Source organism: Ambystoma mexicanum, chromosome 2p (genome assembly GCF_040938575.1).
Source record: "Ambystoma mexicanum isolate Mex_15411 chromosome 2p, UKY_AmexF1_1, whole genome shotgun sequence".
In the NCBI taxonomy this organism is placed as follows: Eukaryota; Metazoa; Chordata; class Amphibia; order Caudata; family Ambystomatidae; genus Ambystoma; species Ambystoma mexicanum.
The window spans coordinates 548738897-548754074 of record NC_090923.1 but is presented as its reverse complement, the minus strand read 5'-3'; the positions used below and the strand labels follow the sequence as shown (position 1 = coordinate 548754074).

The following is a 15178-nucleotide window of genomic DNA, read 5'->3' as shown; positions in this document are numbered from 1 at the left end:
TCATTTGGTCTAAGTGCAGTTGTTGGACCACACAGTCCACCCATCACAGGTCACGCAACTGATAACCCTTGGCACCTTGTAATGTTCAGTGACTTTCCTTGGACTTAATTGCCAACACACATGTCCTTCTGCAACTGTGTCATTAGTCCATGTACACTTTTTTCATTACACTGACAGCCTGTTAACTCTGCTAACATGTGACTTTTACACACTTCACGTGGTGGTATCTCTTCTTGTAACCACCTTGCGGTCAAATTATTCTATAGTGCTTCTCAAATGCTTTTTATTCACCTCCAAGGCTTTCATTAATTGTTAAGAGTTGATTGGCATTTTTATTCCGTTCAATAAGGCTTTTTACTTGGTTTCAAAGTGTTCAAAACTTTTCAACACTTTCCTTTCACTTGAGCGGTATTTCATATACATTGCACATTTCTTTCATTAATTCGGTATTCAATAACTCTGTAAATAATTTGCAGGTCGTCCGTGTTTCAATATTTCAAATTTGTTCTCTAGACCCATTTGTTGCATACTTTTACTTGACCAGCATCTGCTGTTACACGCACCATACGCCTGGAGCACCCCAGCCTGAGTGATCTTTCCTTGTCACTCACTGGTGTGCAGCCGCTCCTCCAGGTGCTTCGTTTTTCCTCTCTGATTCTTGCTTGCTCCGCTCTCTCTCTCTCTCTCTCTCTCTCTCTCGCTTTGGGAGCTCTGGCGAGCATCGCTTGCTTCCTCCAGACTTTCCGGCAGCTGTCAGCAGCATATGGGAGACTTCTCTATTCCCCACTCCAAAAGGGGAACACGTGGCACAGGGCTCTGCAAAGTTCCTTGTGGCCCGCTCTGGCCTAAGTGTCTTTTGGGCTTCCCTGTAGTGTTCAGCATCCTTTTCACCAGCCTATCGTCTGCCTGCTCCGCATGAATGCCACGCTCTCCTGCTCAGCTGGATCTCTCCTGTGTTTCTCTCTGGCCTCTCTTTATATGCACCTGTGAATGATTTATTAGCTTCAGGTACAAGTCCTTTGTCTGACCATCATTGCTTCTATCATTGGGACATGCCTGATAATCATAGTAGTGTTCAACAGTCCTCTTACTCGTCCCAATACCAAAGTGGGTCACTCCTTGTTGCCTCTCCTTCGTCCCAGTCTTAAAGGGATATGCATATGGGGCAGTTTGAGTGTATGGCAATGGGGAAGATTGATAATAACCTAATAAGTAGAGGGTGGGTAGGATGTATTCTGATAACTTCTTGATTTTACCAGAGGAGGTGCCGGTGGGACTATACTGTCCATACAATGAGATGTTCTTGTTGTTATTCTCTTGCTGGTCCTTTGACAGTGAGGAGTTGCCCAAAGGTTAGTTTGAAAGGAAGAAATGGAAGGGTTTTGCCAGTACCCCATCAAAGCCTCAGAGACAGAGGGTTCATTGTGGAATGGAAATGGGGGATACTGCATCTCTCCCAAAGGCACCCTTCATCCACTCCACAAGGACCCTCCACCTAGGTGATCCTCCCTCCCATATCCCGCCACAGGGTCGGGAACCAAGAGCGATGGCCCTTCCCTGGCCCCTGAGAGGAAGACCCAAAGGGAGTAGATGGGAAGATGCCCTCAGGTTCCTTACAGGTGTCAGTCCACATCTTTTCCAAAGTGTGTCTGTTGCAGCACAGACATAGTGGCCTGAGGTTGTCCATGATTGGACAGGACCTGCTAACTTGAAAGTTGCAGATCCTTAGCACTGGTGGGCTTAGGGGCAACCCCAGCTCTAATTCTGGATAAAAGGGCGACTCCTGCAGCTATTCTTGAAATCATCATTGGAACCAAGATGCCTACGAATTGGAGCATCCTGCTAAAGACTCAGAACTCATTGTCGGAAGCCAGTCAGCATTGCTTTCTTTAACTGTCCCAGTGAAGCCTTGCTCCCTTCCTGATTTCCAGGAGGCTTTCATCAGTGCTTCAACCCCTGAACCAGTGGAAACAACCAGTCTCAAACCTTGATTGAGAAACCTGCTCTTGGAAGCTTTCAAAAGCGCTTCAGAACCATCTTGTGGTCTGGCCAGCTTCTTGCTAGGCTTCCTCACTGCATCAGTCACAGCCCCGAGTTGAGCCTTCGGACTCTGCATATTCAACTTGTGAAACAAGAAGCTTCCCCCTGCAGTTGCCGCTCTGCATCACTAAGAGGGGCCTTGCATGGCCATTTTCTTTGTTTCCACCACAAGAGTAGACTTCTGCCATTTCTTCGGAGTGGCCATCACAGATCGCCAACTGCATCGTGTCCTGGAGGTCCCCTAAGGTCATCACCGGAGTGATGGATCTTTCTTCAATCTAGCAGTGGTCTCAAGTTTTTGAGTGCCCAGAACCGATCTATCAGAACACAAAATCGCTGACTAGCCAGACCAATTAACCCAATACCAAAAGTAACCTTCTGCACTTGCGATCCCTGAACTTCCTCCAACAGAACCAAGACACGTGTTAAGGGGGCTAGGCAATTTCAGGAAATTCTATGGAGGTCCCGGAGTGAATCGGAGTACAGGATATGTGTAATCAAAACTGTTACCAATGGATGCAAAGTTATCTTCTTGTAGGTTATACCTTACACAGACCCTCTTAACTACTGGAACATGAAACACAACATTTGAATGGCTTACTTTCTCAACACCATTATCAATGAAAGACTGGACCCTAACTGAGGAGTACACAAGGCTTGAGTTCGCCAGATGTAGAGGATATCTCCCAATCCTGCGCTTAGAGACTGGTCTCCAGTATTAAGCGTGTTGTAAAATATTAACTAATTAATTAATAGGTTGCCTGTATGTCAAGACTTCAGTACCCAAGCTATTAAGCTGATTGATTTGCGATTCGGATGGTAAATCTTGGCCTGTAACCTGGTCAGTCCAGCAGCCTCTGAAGTTCATGTTCTGACAGAAGAAGATCGGGGTTCAAAGCTTTTCTCAAGCCCACAACGGCTATTAGGATCAACAAGCATATGAGCTCCTTAACTCCTGTGTGAGCCATGGTTAAGACGGTATACCGTCATTTCATCGATGGTCTTTTCATTGCTGGTTTTTTTGCCACAATTCTTTTTTTTCATAAAAAAAACATCGATTTTTTTTGGGGTTAAAAATTAAATAAATTTGGTGTGTGACTAGGGAAATATTAAAATAATTAAATGGATGGGGAGTTTGGGGGGAAACCCCCAAAAAAAAAAATCGATGTTTTTTTTTCCAAAAAGAAATCCGCAACAAAAAACCCTGCGATGAAAAGTCTGTCGATGAAATCACATAGAACCGTTAAGACACAAATCATCCTGACCTAAAACCTGGATGAAAAACACTGAGTGTTTTTCTTTTAATTGAACAAGTCTATTTCTGTAGCACCCCAGTCTGTAAACAGGGTGTTGCTGTTGATTTTGATTAGTGTTTGAGATTTGAAATCCTGGCAAGTGTATTGCTGGTAATATATTATTCTGCAGGGACAAGGGCAGCATCAGCTGGGCTTGTTTGGACAGTGGTCTGGATCTTGCTCCTTTCTTCTTTTAGATGCAATACAGATAGATTTATAGATGGATAGCTATAAACTACAGGGCTATTTTCCACCAATGGGTCCTGAGTGACATCCGATAGACAACGAGCGCACACCTCGAGTGGTCAATGATGTCTCTCGGAACCCGGAGGTGAATTACACCCCCTAGTTTAAAGACATCCATCTATAATTGTATGTTGCCTATGGGGGTCCTCTGACCCCTTTTTCCAACTCATGTGATGCCCTTTATGGACTAGCATTGCAGGATATACAACAACATAAATAACAAGGGCCTCTTTATGTGTTTGACATTGTGGGAAACTATTTTTGTAAAGCTGCAGTAATTCGATTACAAGCACTTTACTACCAATGTCCTGCACAGCTAAATTACAAATTACAAGTGTGGGAATAAAGTGAAGGAATTACCTCCAGCACCTGCTAAAGGTTTTATCTCCATTTTAGCTCCAAAAAATAGAGGAGTTACCATGGGTGGTGTTATTGCCAGAGGTACATCCTCCAACTTCCTAACAGAGTCATGTGGACTCCAGGAATGATGATCAACACTGTCATTCTGCCACTCAAACAGGTGGAGTTATCAAGATTGTGAGTAGCTGAAATGGTAAATGAGAGTGGTGATATTTCCACAGGAAATACAGTCAAACTTGTAATGAGAGCCCAAGTTCCCTCCCAGCCCCACCCCCACAGCACCCTAAAACAGAAAATGAACTGGCAGAGAAAATGCTGTATCCCTCTGATGTGACATCATACCAGTTGATAAGGACTTTCATAATCCCCTGCTATGACTCGGAGCCAGAAGCTGCAGCATTTGGCAATGGAAATAGTTGCTAATGACTTCCTATGAAAGCCATTTACATCACTGCCATTATGTTGTCTGTCTGGATGAGGATATACTTCCTGAGAATATGAGGGCTAACATGTTGACGTGCAAAGACGTTTTCGATTGTGATTATATCACCAGAACTTTCACTTGGCTAAGATAATCATCACAACCATGACGAGAGGCATATGTTACAAAAGTTATCACCAGACCAGTCTCCTGAAAAAGGAAGCCTACCATTGTGTTCCACCTTACACCACTGCAATGGGTCAAACGTCTTCGGTGAGAGGCACAGGTTATCATCCGAGTTCCTGAAAGCTTGAGATCACTGATTTTAGAGGCATTTCTGCAATTGCTTTATGAGAAGTCTTGAATGAAAAATCAGGAAAATGCAAAATGCCATGGTACGCAACACAGACTGTGCCATTCTTGATATCTGAATAGGATTCTTCTGGCACTGGGGAATCTTGTGAAAAAATATCAAGAAAACCCCCCTTCAAAGGAAACACTTTTTTTTTAATTCTGTCTCGTCAAGGCTCCCCGGTAGAGTGTGCTTTTGCTTGAATGCAGGGTATACTTTAGTTAAACTGAACTGTTGAAATGCCAGAATTTTGCAACCACTGCCAGGCACTTTCAGAATAGCCTTGGAGCCGATTTCAGCACAAGGGGGGCCAAAAGGGAGTACATTGAATTGGTGATCTTGTTTTACTATGCAGAGCTTAAATAACAAGCTGTGAGATGGATGGATTAGGATGTGAACTCCTTTAGCATTCTGCTGATTAATTGTGCAAGGCCAGCCTTCCTTCTGGATTGCAGGTGCTAGATGCTGTAGCTCTAACATTCGATTTTTTCATCAAATCAAAAATCCCAATACTGGAAATTAAGGAAAACTACCAGTCAGAAGTGTCTTTTAATGAGAACCTAAGCAACACTCCTCTCTGCATTTGAGGATTTTGATATACCCTACCGTTGCCTTTTAAAGCTCATTATGTCTTGTTTGAAGAGAGTTAAATTGCCACAGCGTCACAAATGGCAATAGATTTTCAGGGGGCATCAGCTGAAATCTCGTAACGCCTCATGGAGGACGGTGAAATATGTGCCTAGATGATAGATCCCCTGGATCAGCAGACACATATATAATATGGCTTGATACTATTTGCCATTACAATACTAGATCAAGAGATTTTTGCTTTCTTTCTGGTGGACTGGGTTGGCAGAAGTCATGGAATGTCACCAAAAGCGAGCAGTCATATATTGCCAGTAAAGCTGTGCAACTGGAAGCCCAAAATCCAAAGCATTTCTGGAACAGACCATCTTTAAGAGGTATTCCATCATTTTACTAACCCCATCTGATATCTCTGACGATCATGTGAAGAGCATTTCCTAGCTGCCACAAGCACTGTGCAATCTGCTGGCAGAGGATCTCTCAAAAGATAAGGGGCTTCTGCAGATGCTTTGAATTTCCTCAGCTGGCGTGGTGGGCAGATTCTTGCAAATACTGTAGTCAAAAACATGTTCATTGGCAGTTTCAGAAAATCAGACACAATGGGTACTGATCCTTTATGTATCTATGTGCGGAATGACATTTCAGTTGTTAAAATGACAGATGCTTTGGTTGGCTTACCAAAGCATCTGGTAGGAGTCTGTAAAGCTGCTACCACCATAAGTGAAGTGCCAACAAACGTGACCAATTTGTATGAAGGAGATTGTCATGAAGGTTAAGAACCTCATGAGGGAGAGCTAGTGGTTGGATATCTTTCTATGTTGAATCTGAAACTTGTTATGGGCACTGGAGTGTCAAAAGGATTGTCAGGCTGCAGAGGCATTTGGGGTTGATGCAGCAATGAAGTTCGTACAGCACACCTAGAAGGCAGACTTCATAGCAAAATGCCTGTAGCACCTCCTGTAGTGAGAAAGGACTTTAGATGGCAGGCAAATGCTGACAGAAAAATACCAGGGCCCCTTGACGTTCAGACACTTCTCGCAGGGCTCAATGACCACAATGTTGATGCACATGACATTGAAAACAATGTTGAAGGTCAAAGCCCACACAACAACAAGAGGGGTTTGGGGTTGAGAGTCTCAACATTCAATGAGGCCTCCACATCAAGTAGGAGTGCATCAAGGAGTAGATACTAGTAAACCCCTCAGATTGAGCCAAGCTGGGTACCAAGCAGGATCCAACAGACAAAGTAAATAGCGGTGAAGAATCCCCCAGTCCTTTAACTACTTCATGGGATGAACACTTACCTATCTCCCTTTCGGAAGATATTTCTGGGGTCCTACTGGAGATTCGTACAGAGGAGTAATACACACACTTCATCTTGAGCGCAGATGGCCCATTTTGAATTGTAAAAGCCTTGTCTTCTTCTCTCTCTGAGTCCTGCATGTGTTTACGAGGCAACGCCTGAAAGCCTGTAGCTACCAATGTTTAGTGCAAAAGATATTTTCAGATCAAAGTCTCATTAACATATATGCCTATCCATTCTTAGACTAAGCTCATCAAAGTGTCCCAAGATCTAAAGGTGGCATTACCATTCATGGGTGAGCATGTCAAACTCCCCGTATAGCTGTCCCATTGTGATGGATTTAGGGTTTAGAATGTAGTATCGCACTGCCTCATATGTGCCACCACTTATGGATGGTAAACCCTTCAGTGATGTCATTGCAGCTGCCAGGACCTTATAGCACTGTAAAGAAACAAAAATAACAGGGGTTACACATGAAGCATGAACATGGGAATTAATATTTTCACAGGAGGAGAAACAGAAAACAATGTGTAAGAGATTAGTATTTGATCATTGTTAGGCAGAATTATATGCAGTAGCCTTTGGGAACACCACACACAATTAAGACTACAGTTGACAGTACAATTTCACCTTTGGTAAAAGCCTGTACTACACAGTTAAAGTGGTAGCAGTAGCAGAGCAGTCAGACTTATCTCAAGAGTAAGTGAGCAGCATCAAATAGTTACACAAAGGACAGCAATTACTATGATTCAGGCAAACACTGACTCAAGGTTTTCAAGTAAAAGAATATACATTTATTTCACTCTTCAGTTGTATAACATTATACTATTATAAGAAGTCTAAAAATCACTCTCTTAATACACCACACCACTTCCCTTAAATTCCAGACAAGTTAAGCTCACAAAATGAAGTGGGGGCAAAATGGCACTCCAGCAATTTAAAAGGGAGGGAAATACAGAAGTTAACAGAAATGAATCCACACCAACAGGTAAGTACTCAGGGCAAGTGAACAAGAGAGACTACAATGATAAAATCAGTTAGAAAAGGCTTAGGGCCAAAGTCAATGGTTCAAAAGTATTTTGCTCAAGATAATACAGTTCAGTGTAGTTCGCGGTAAAGTTCGTGGCATGGTTTCCGGACGAGGTTGGTTGGTAGAAAAGTTAGTTCAAAGAGAAGAGAAGGACGAGCCCTCGGATTGGAGAAAGATTTCAAACACTTTCACCGCGGCTGAACGAAACGAACAACCGGATTTGCACAGTACCTTAAAACAGAGGGAGCTGTAGCTGTGGCAGATGTTCCTGGTAGTTCCTGCAGGCTCACGGTTCCTGAAGCGACTGTCGGACTTGATCAGAATTAGGAAGACTGGAGGGTCCTGCACTACCCAGGGAAGAAACCAGCAGCAGAGCAAAGCAACGAATAAAAGGTGCGCTCCTTAAAACCCAAGCAGGGTCCGACCATCCTGGCTATCCGGCCCACTGTAGCTCTGTACAGAGAATTCGACCAGAGGAGGGGTCCTGGCTTGCAGTTTGGGTGAACTGCTTGGTCCCACCAGCTCAGGGGAAGAAGTTTCCTGGAGGATCTTCTCTGTCGTCGGATTCTGGAGATTCGGACCTGCAGCAGGGCTTCACTGGGCAGGTCAGTCGTTGTAGGGGTCCTCTTCTGCCAGTTCCTCGTGGCAACTCTGCTCTTCCAGTCCCAGAGACTGGTTTTTTATGCAGTTTTCCCCCATTCATACAGCCTGGCTGTCATTCAGACAGCAGGGTGGCTGTCCTGGCCAGGACAGTCACCCAGCCAATCAAACAGGAGTGCGACTTGGGTTACCAAGGGAACCCATGGCAGGGGTCCTAAAACCCTCCCTCACATCCTGCCTACCCAGACTCTCAGGCGCCTAAAGGAGGACTTCTGTGTGGAAGCCCGCAAAAAGGCGATGAACAAAGGGACCAAACCTGATTTGGCGTGCAGAGTAAAACACGAGAAAGACTTTAACAAAATGAAATGGCGAATAAACCCAGCCGGAGCAAAAATAAAATGTATTTGATCAAGCGGGTTTATGTTCGAGGCTAATAGCCTAAAACATTACCACGTTTACATAAGATAATCGCGGTAGAAAAGTTAGGGTAGATACCACTGCCACTAGCCAAGTCTTAATGTAAAGGGAGCGAAACATGGCTCCAAAAGGCACAGACAAAAAGGGATAAGCATTAACCCTTTCCAATACTCCATGGAAGATGGGGTGTACTGGGTGTGTGGTAAAAGTGACTAAATAAAGTTAATGGCAACTTTCTCCTTTCTGGGGGACAGTAGTCAGCCCCGGTAAAATGGAGTCAGTGGGAAGTCTAAAAGACAACCCTGTGTCACTGCACTGAAGGTGCTGTGTAACACACATGGAAAATATGGTGGCCTGGAGTAGGTGAGGCTCCAGTGCCCAAGATCACACAAAATTTAGAAATACACATAGCAAAACATATGTAAGAGTGGGAAAAAAAATAAATCCTAGAAATCCAGCAAAGCTGCTGAGGGACTCAGTAGGTAAGGGAAATCAACCATTTATGAGAATTCTCCCTAACAATCATAACAAACATTATGGCCCTCATTCCAAGTTTGCAAGTCTGGAAAAAAGTGCTGGTAACAACATTTAACAGCACCTTTCCCAGACAACCAAACTACAAGTCTGCCGGTAGCGGCTGTGAACTACGGGCAGGCCTGACGCGCCGGTAGTTCTGGCCCTCACCGGCAGATTTTTCACTGAAGCACTGGCACTGTTACTAACGGTTCCGGTGCTTCAGGGTTCTCCTTCCTGTGGAGTTCTGTGGCAGCCCACGATATCCCGGTCACACTGGGATTTCTGGCGGCAGAAACAGTAAGGCGGGTTACTGGAATACTCGTAATGAAGGCCTATATGTAGAATAGGTCTGAGACATTCACAGAATTCATAGTCATGCCCTCAATGTCTGCTCTCTGCAAAACACCAACATAAGATAATGAGTTAATAGCATACAGACACACACACACACACACACACACACACACACACACACACACACACACACAGGTCTCCAGATAAGCTGCGTACAACGTCTTTTTACGCATGAAAATCTTGTAAATACGACAGCTTTATTATTTTCCTGTGTACTTATACACACAGGTTTAGAGCGGAGGGCAGTGCAAAGGTCAGGTTACTTGACAGAAACCAGAAGGCTTCTTTTGATTTTTATCTACATGGATGTAATTGCAAGCCACCTCTGAAACTGTATTTCTTTGAGGCCTTTCAAAAAAAGAAACTGTACAATGTGATAAAACGAATGGTTTAATTCCATTCAGCTTCTGTGTTGATGCTCATGGAGCAGACAGAAGCACTGTGCATATTTATTTTCCTAGAATTTTAGGATTATATAATAAGATGGAAAACTAAGTTGCAATTGAGAATTAATATTTTGTAACAAATTAGGCTTTTTTCCAGTGAAAGAAAACCAGTATTGCACAGTTGTATTTTTTAGAGTTCCTGTGCTGTGTGCATAATCATGCGGCGGCACATCATATTTACACTTGTAATTTAATGTACACTCTAATTATAAAAACAGTGTGTATGACTATGCACAGTCTAGTTTACATCCATTCAACCTTGCCGTCAATGGGGTACATTACTATAAATGGTCAGTGGCAGCAGAGTCTTTGCTCAAGGGTGAGTGATTGTCATTACACCAATTACAGGTGTTCTAGCCTCTAAAATCTTCAAGACTACAATTAAAACATCTAAAACCTGACTCTCCAGGAAGTACAAGCATTGTTCAAAAATAAACAAATTAAAGTTACATCGGTAATTGAAATAGAAACTCAGCAAAACCTGCCCGTGTGATAATCCAGATAAGTATTTAACTTTATGTAGCGCTTCATGAATGGTTCATCCAGCATCTAGGTACTGTGATTATTATACCTCAGTCGATACTCAGTTAACCGACCTCTTAAGGATGTTAGGCAACAAGATAGCTCAACCGGTTGAGCAATCGTTGCTGCAATCTGTGTGTGATATATAGGTAGCAGGTTTGAATCCCGGCACGGCCAACGTAGCCTTTCATCCTTTCGAGGTCGATAAAGGAGTACCGACTTTGGTTTGGTGATAATTCTGATAAATATGTTCAATGTACAGCGCTTTGCAAAAAGCGCTATATAAATAACCATTTGACCATTAGATTAGATATAGAATTTATCATGGAGTCCTTGCCTCTCTGCACTGTTGTGTCATAACTTTGGCATACCATTAGATGGTAATAGCTCCAGAAAATGAAGACTCATTAAACCTCAAAAGGCAATTCTGCTATCGAACCTCAAAGCACACAATACAATTCATGTTTGCTTTACTATGCAATTGGCTAGGGTTTTGCGATTTCAATATTTAAACATATACAGGAGAGATCAAATGGCTAGACCTTGGAGAAATAATGAAAGGTGTATTCTGTGACAATGCAGAAAGCTGCCGCATAGTAATTTCCATACGGTTCAAAACTTATCTGGACCACCCACCCACCCACCCACCCACCCCCACCCACACACACACACACACACACACACACACACACACACACACACACACCTTTATTTAAGAGAGACATAAGATGACCCAACTTATCACAAAACCCATGAAATTCAACAGGTGTGCAAAGTGACTACAATATTAAGCTCTGAGTCAACCCCATAGATCTCATCCATTATGTCATTCCTTCTCTCATTGTTGATCCCTGCTGAGATCTCAGAGTCAAACTTGTCATTGGAATTGAAGGGGTTTGTTATGCTGCATCCACTGCCATGGCCAGTGGCCACTCTGCTCCCATTAGTATAACAGACTGTGGGTCACTCTCTGACCCTAATAGTTAAATAATCTGATCCCACGGGCCATGGCATTTGGCCATCGGTACAGCTCATTCTATGGAACTTTTCTATTGTGCCAACACGCCCGAAGGCCTCAGGGCGCTCATACGACAAAAACACATTTAACACAATGGTGGAATAAGCCTCAAGTTGCTTAGTCAATTCCTTTATCAGAAAGAAGGGTTTTTAAGCCTTTTTTAAATTGTGAGACCGATGAAATGGATCTAAGTGCACACTGTAATGGATTCCAAGTAATGGGGTCCCCCGAGTTAAAACTGGACCCGTCAATCCTCTTCAGTGAAAAATGAGCTTGAGCCAGAAGATTATCCTTATTTGAACACAACATGCGCCCAATAGGGGCTCTCTTGATTCAACAAAGATAGGGCGGGGCATCATAAGACAAACATTTGTAGACCAAACTAGAGGTCTTAAATTGTATTCTCTGTGAAACAGGAAGCCAATGCAATTTCCAACAGGCTATATAAGTATGAGCCTTTCGGTCAAGTCCACAAACTGCACGAACTGCGCCGTTCTTGATCACTTGCAGCTTTGTTAGGTTTGCTTGAGAGCTAAGAGACTATTGCAGTAGCCAAGTTTAGTATTTATTGTTGCTGCTGCAAATAAGGCCCTATTTTTCTCCGACAAATAAGGGGCGAATTTGCCATAGCAGATGCGTCATATAGGCGCATAAAGAATTAAGATATGCAACGTGTTCTGTAAAAGTTCATTGAGGGTAAAAAAAGACTCCAAGCGTTTTGACATGTTCACATACAGTGATGTTATTGTCTTCAATCAAAAAGCTGTCATACTGGGGGTGCAACTTATTTAGTTTTGCACCTATGCCGAGGTTCAAGATTTCAGTTTTTTTTGTCGTTCAAAGCTAGTGAATGTTTTTGCCATCCAGCTCTCGATGGCACCAAAGACCTCCCTTGCCCTGGTTAGATCCCTTAAATATGACCCGGATAACTCTAGGATTATCAGGGTGTCGTCAGCATAATTTGCAAACTGCACACCCACACCATCTAGGAGATCACGCAGCGGTCTTGAGTAGATATTAACCAATAAGGACGACAGGCACAAGCCTAGTGGAACCCCACTATTTAGAGGAGTCTTTTGTGATTGACATTCATCCTTTACCCCTCGTGCCATCCTACGGCCAAGAAAGGTTTTGAACCACTCTGCAGCTTTATTTGAACACTTTCCCACACTGATCAATCTATCTGTCAACAGCTCATGATTCACCGAGTCAAACATGGCCGACAGGTCGAGTAGTAAAAGTAGTGCTTGGCCGCCCCTGTCATTGACCTGATTGTCCTGTGGCAAGAATTCCCTGTTCAACGAAATCCTGATATTGTAGACATGCCACTTTATCAAGAATCTTCAACAGGTATGGGACGTTTGTTATTGCCTGTAACTTGCCGGGTCACCAGGATCCAGATTCTCCTTTTTCAACGGAGGTGTAATCCACTCTTCTTTTAGACAATCTGGTAACAGACCTTCAGAAAAAGAACGATTTATAAAACCAGTAACCCAAGAGACAAAGGAGGGCAAGAATTCTTTAAAGAGGGAAGGCAGAAACACAAACCCTTACAGGAGGTGGGCTTCATTGTCTGTACAATTTTCAAGCCATCAGCTTCCGATGCTTGCTTAAATGCAAATAATGTGGGTAGGTTTAAAACCACCTTTGTGCAGGAGTCGAGAATGATTGGTCTAACAACCCATGTCAGCTATCTGTGATAAATGTTTGATGTAAAGAAATGTTCTGTAAGAAGCCATCATGAATTATGACACCAACTGTTATCAATATCAACCTGTGAGTCATTTGATATGCCTTTTAATTCTTGTAGAATAGAAAATAATTCTCTAGAGTTTGATTTGGCTGAACTAATCCATTCATTTAATTTGTTCTCCTTAGCTTTAAAAAATAGTTTCCTTGAAACTTGTTGCTGCGGACTTATAGACACTCAACATGGAGTCGGGGATTTTCCAAAAGATTTTTTATTCAAGTTGTTTTTAGTTTGTAAACACACTTTTACAACATAGAAAAATCGTACATATAAGAAAGTATATAAAATTACAGAGACAGTTCATCATATGGACCTTGTAACAAAGTTCCAGTAAAAACTCCAAAGTACATTTCACTCACATAAGTGCATACTAAAATAAGCATAGAAGTTGTTTTGAGAAAATGATAATGACAACATAATCAGCAAGTCATCAGTAATGAGTACATAGTCATTATGGCATACAGATAAGACAACATATGAATATGTAATATTTTGCAAAATGGTGAACAATGGACCTTGCTTAAATTCTTTGCCGAAAAAAACAGAGAAAGGATTTTTACTTAGTAGCCGAATTTTATTTTTTAAACGGTGTAAGTGAATGCAAAAAAGCACAAAACCCTGGTATTGAAGTAGATTGCATTGAGATAATGTTACATTCGATAAGTGCACGTTTTTAACAGCTACCCACACAGATTAGAGACAGCGATGTTGTCAATTAGATTGCTCTAAAACTAATCGTAATTTAAGCGCAAGCTCTTCATTAATAATTACAAGAAGTCGAGTTAATGAAAGGACCAAGCTAGTGCTGGTCCCCCACATACAGGTTATCCATAGCCAGTCTCTTGAAGATTCAGTGGTGCCAATTCTATTGTGGCCGAAGATATTAATTCTGTGCACTTCAAAGAAATCACAATAGATAACTTAATGTTTAATAGTTTCTTTTTGCGACTGGCTATTGCAAAATCTACAGGTGCCGCTAGATACCTCTTTAATATGGCGGTACCAATGTTTGATTCTTTCATATGTGGGTATCTCATTCAATTTGAATCTGAGATAGAGATCACATGCCTTGTTGCAGGGAACCGAATAAGATAAAGTTGACGAGGCCGCCTTTTTTGTTATAGACTGTGCGGTTTCCTTATAATTCTGATAAGTAGTCATTGATTGAACCGTATTACATGAGTCTAGTTCGTAAAGTTTTTTCTTGACAAAGCCTAACCTGAATTACAAGTCATCAACATTTAGACCAATCGTGTGCAGCAATTCTATCATAATATTTTTCAACTGATGGAGGATTGTGCTCTGCTTTCATAGTGCCAAGATTCTCATATAGTGAATTGGTAGAAGGAAACATCATTTTAGCGAAGTTATTGAGTAATCGCCATTGATAACTTGCTGACAGGGCAGAAAGACCTAGCTCATGTCTAAGTATGGCATTCGGTAGCGAGTTTGCTAATCTCAGTGTCTGTTTCCGTAAGGATCCTTGGATTTGGTCAAGAGTGACCTCGATGTTGAGCAAACACATGTACAGTCCATAGAGGATAATTGCCTCTACTTTCAGGATGTAGAATTCAATTAGGGGTAGCATAGTAAATTTACAATATTTGCTATGCACCATTCGCATTTGCGCGATTAGCGGGATGATTTTCTTGCGAAGCGCAAGCATCCACATATTTAAGGAGTTTGAATCTTCAAGTTCGTATCCCAAATATTTAACTGATTTTGCACGAGCCACGTGAACTCCATCAATGGATCAGTTAAATGGGGGTGTTTTCCTTTTAAGGTTCTTAAAAATTATAATTCTCAATTTTCTGACATTAAAGTGAAGGTTGTGCGCCTGTGACTAATGTGTCTAGAGATCAAGTTTGACTTGTAACCCAAATGGTGTGCGGTCGAAAATTAGAATATTGTCGGCAAATGCCA

General features: G+C 42.3%; 1 protein-coding gene across 1 annotated transcript in view; it reads right to left on the bottom strand.

Annotated features, from left to right (window-relative positions):
- The window catches only part of DNAH1 (dynein axonemal heavy chain 1), a 3604831-nt gene that overhangs the window by 1728590 nt on the left and 1861063 nt on the right, over window positions 1–15178 (bottom strand). The window contains exon 36 of the mRNA XM_069644003.1: window positions 6889–7043. Within this exon, the coding sequence (XP_069500104.1) occupies window positions 6889–7043 (155 nt within the window). The remainder of the gene's footprint in view (window positions 1–6888; window positions 7044–15178) is intronic.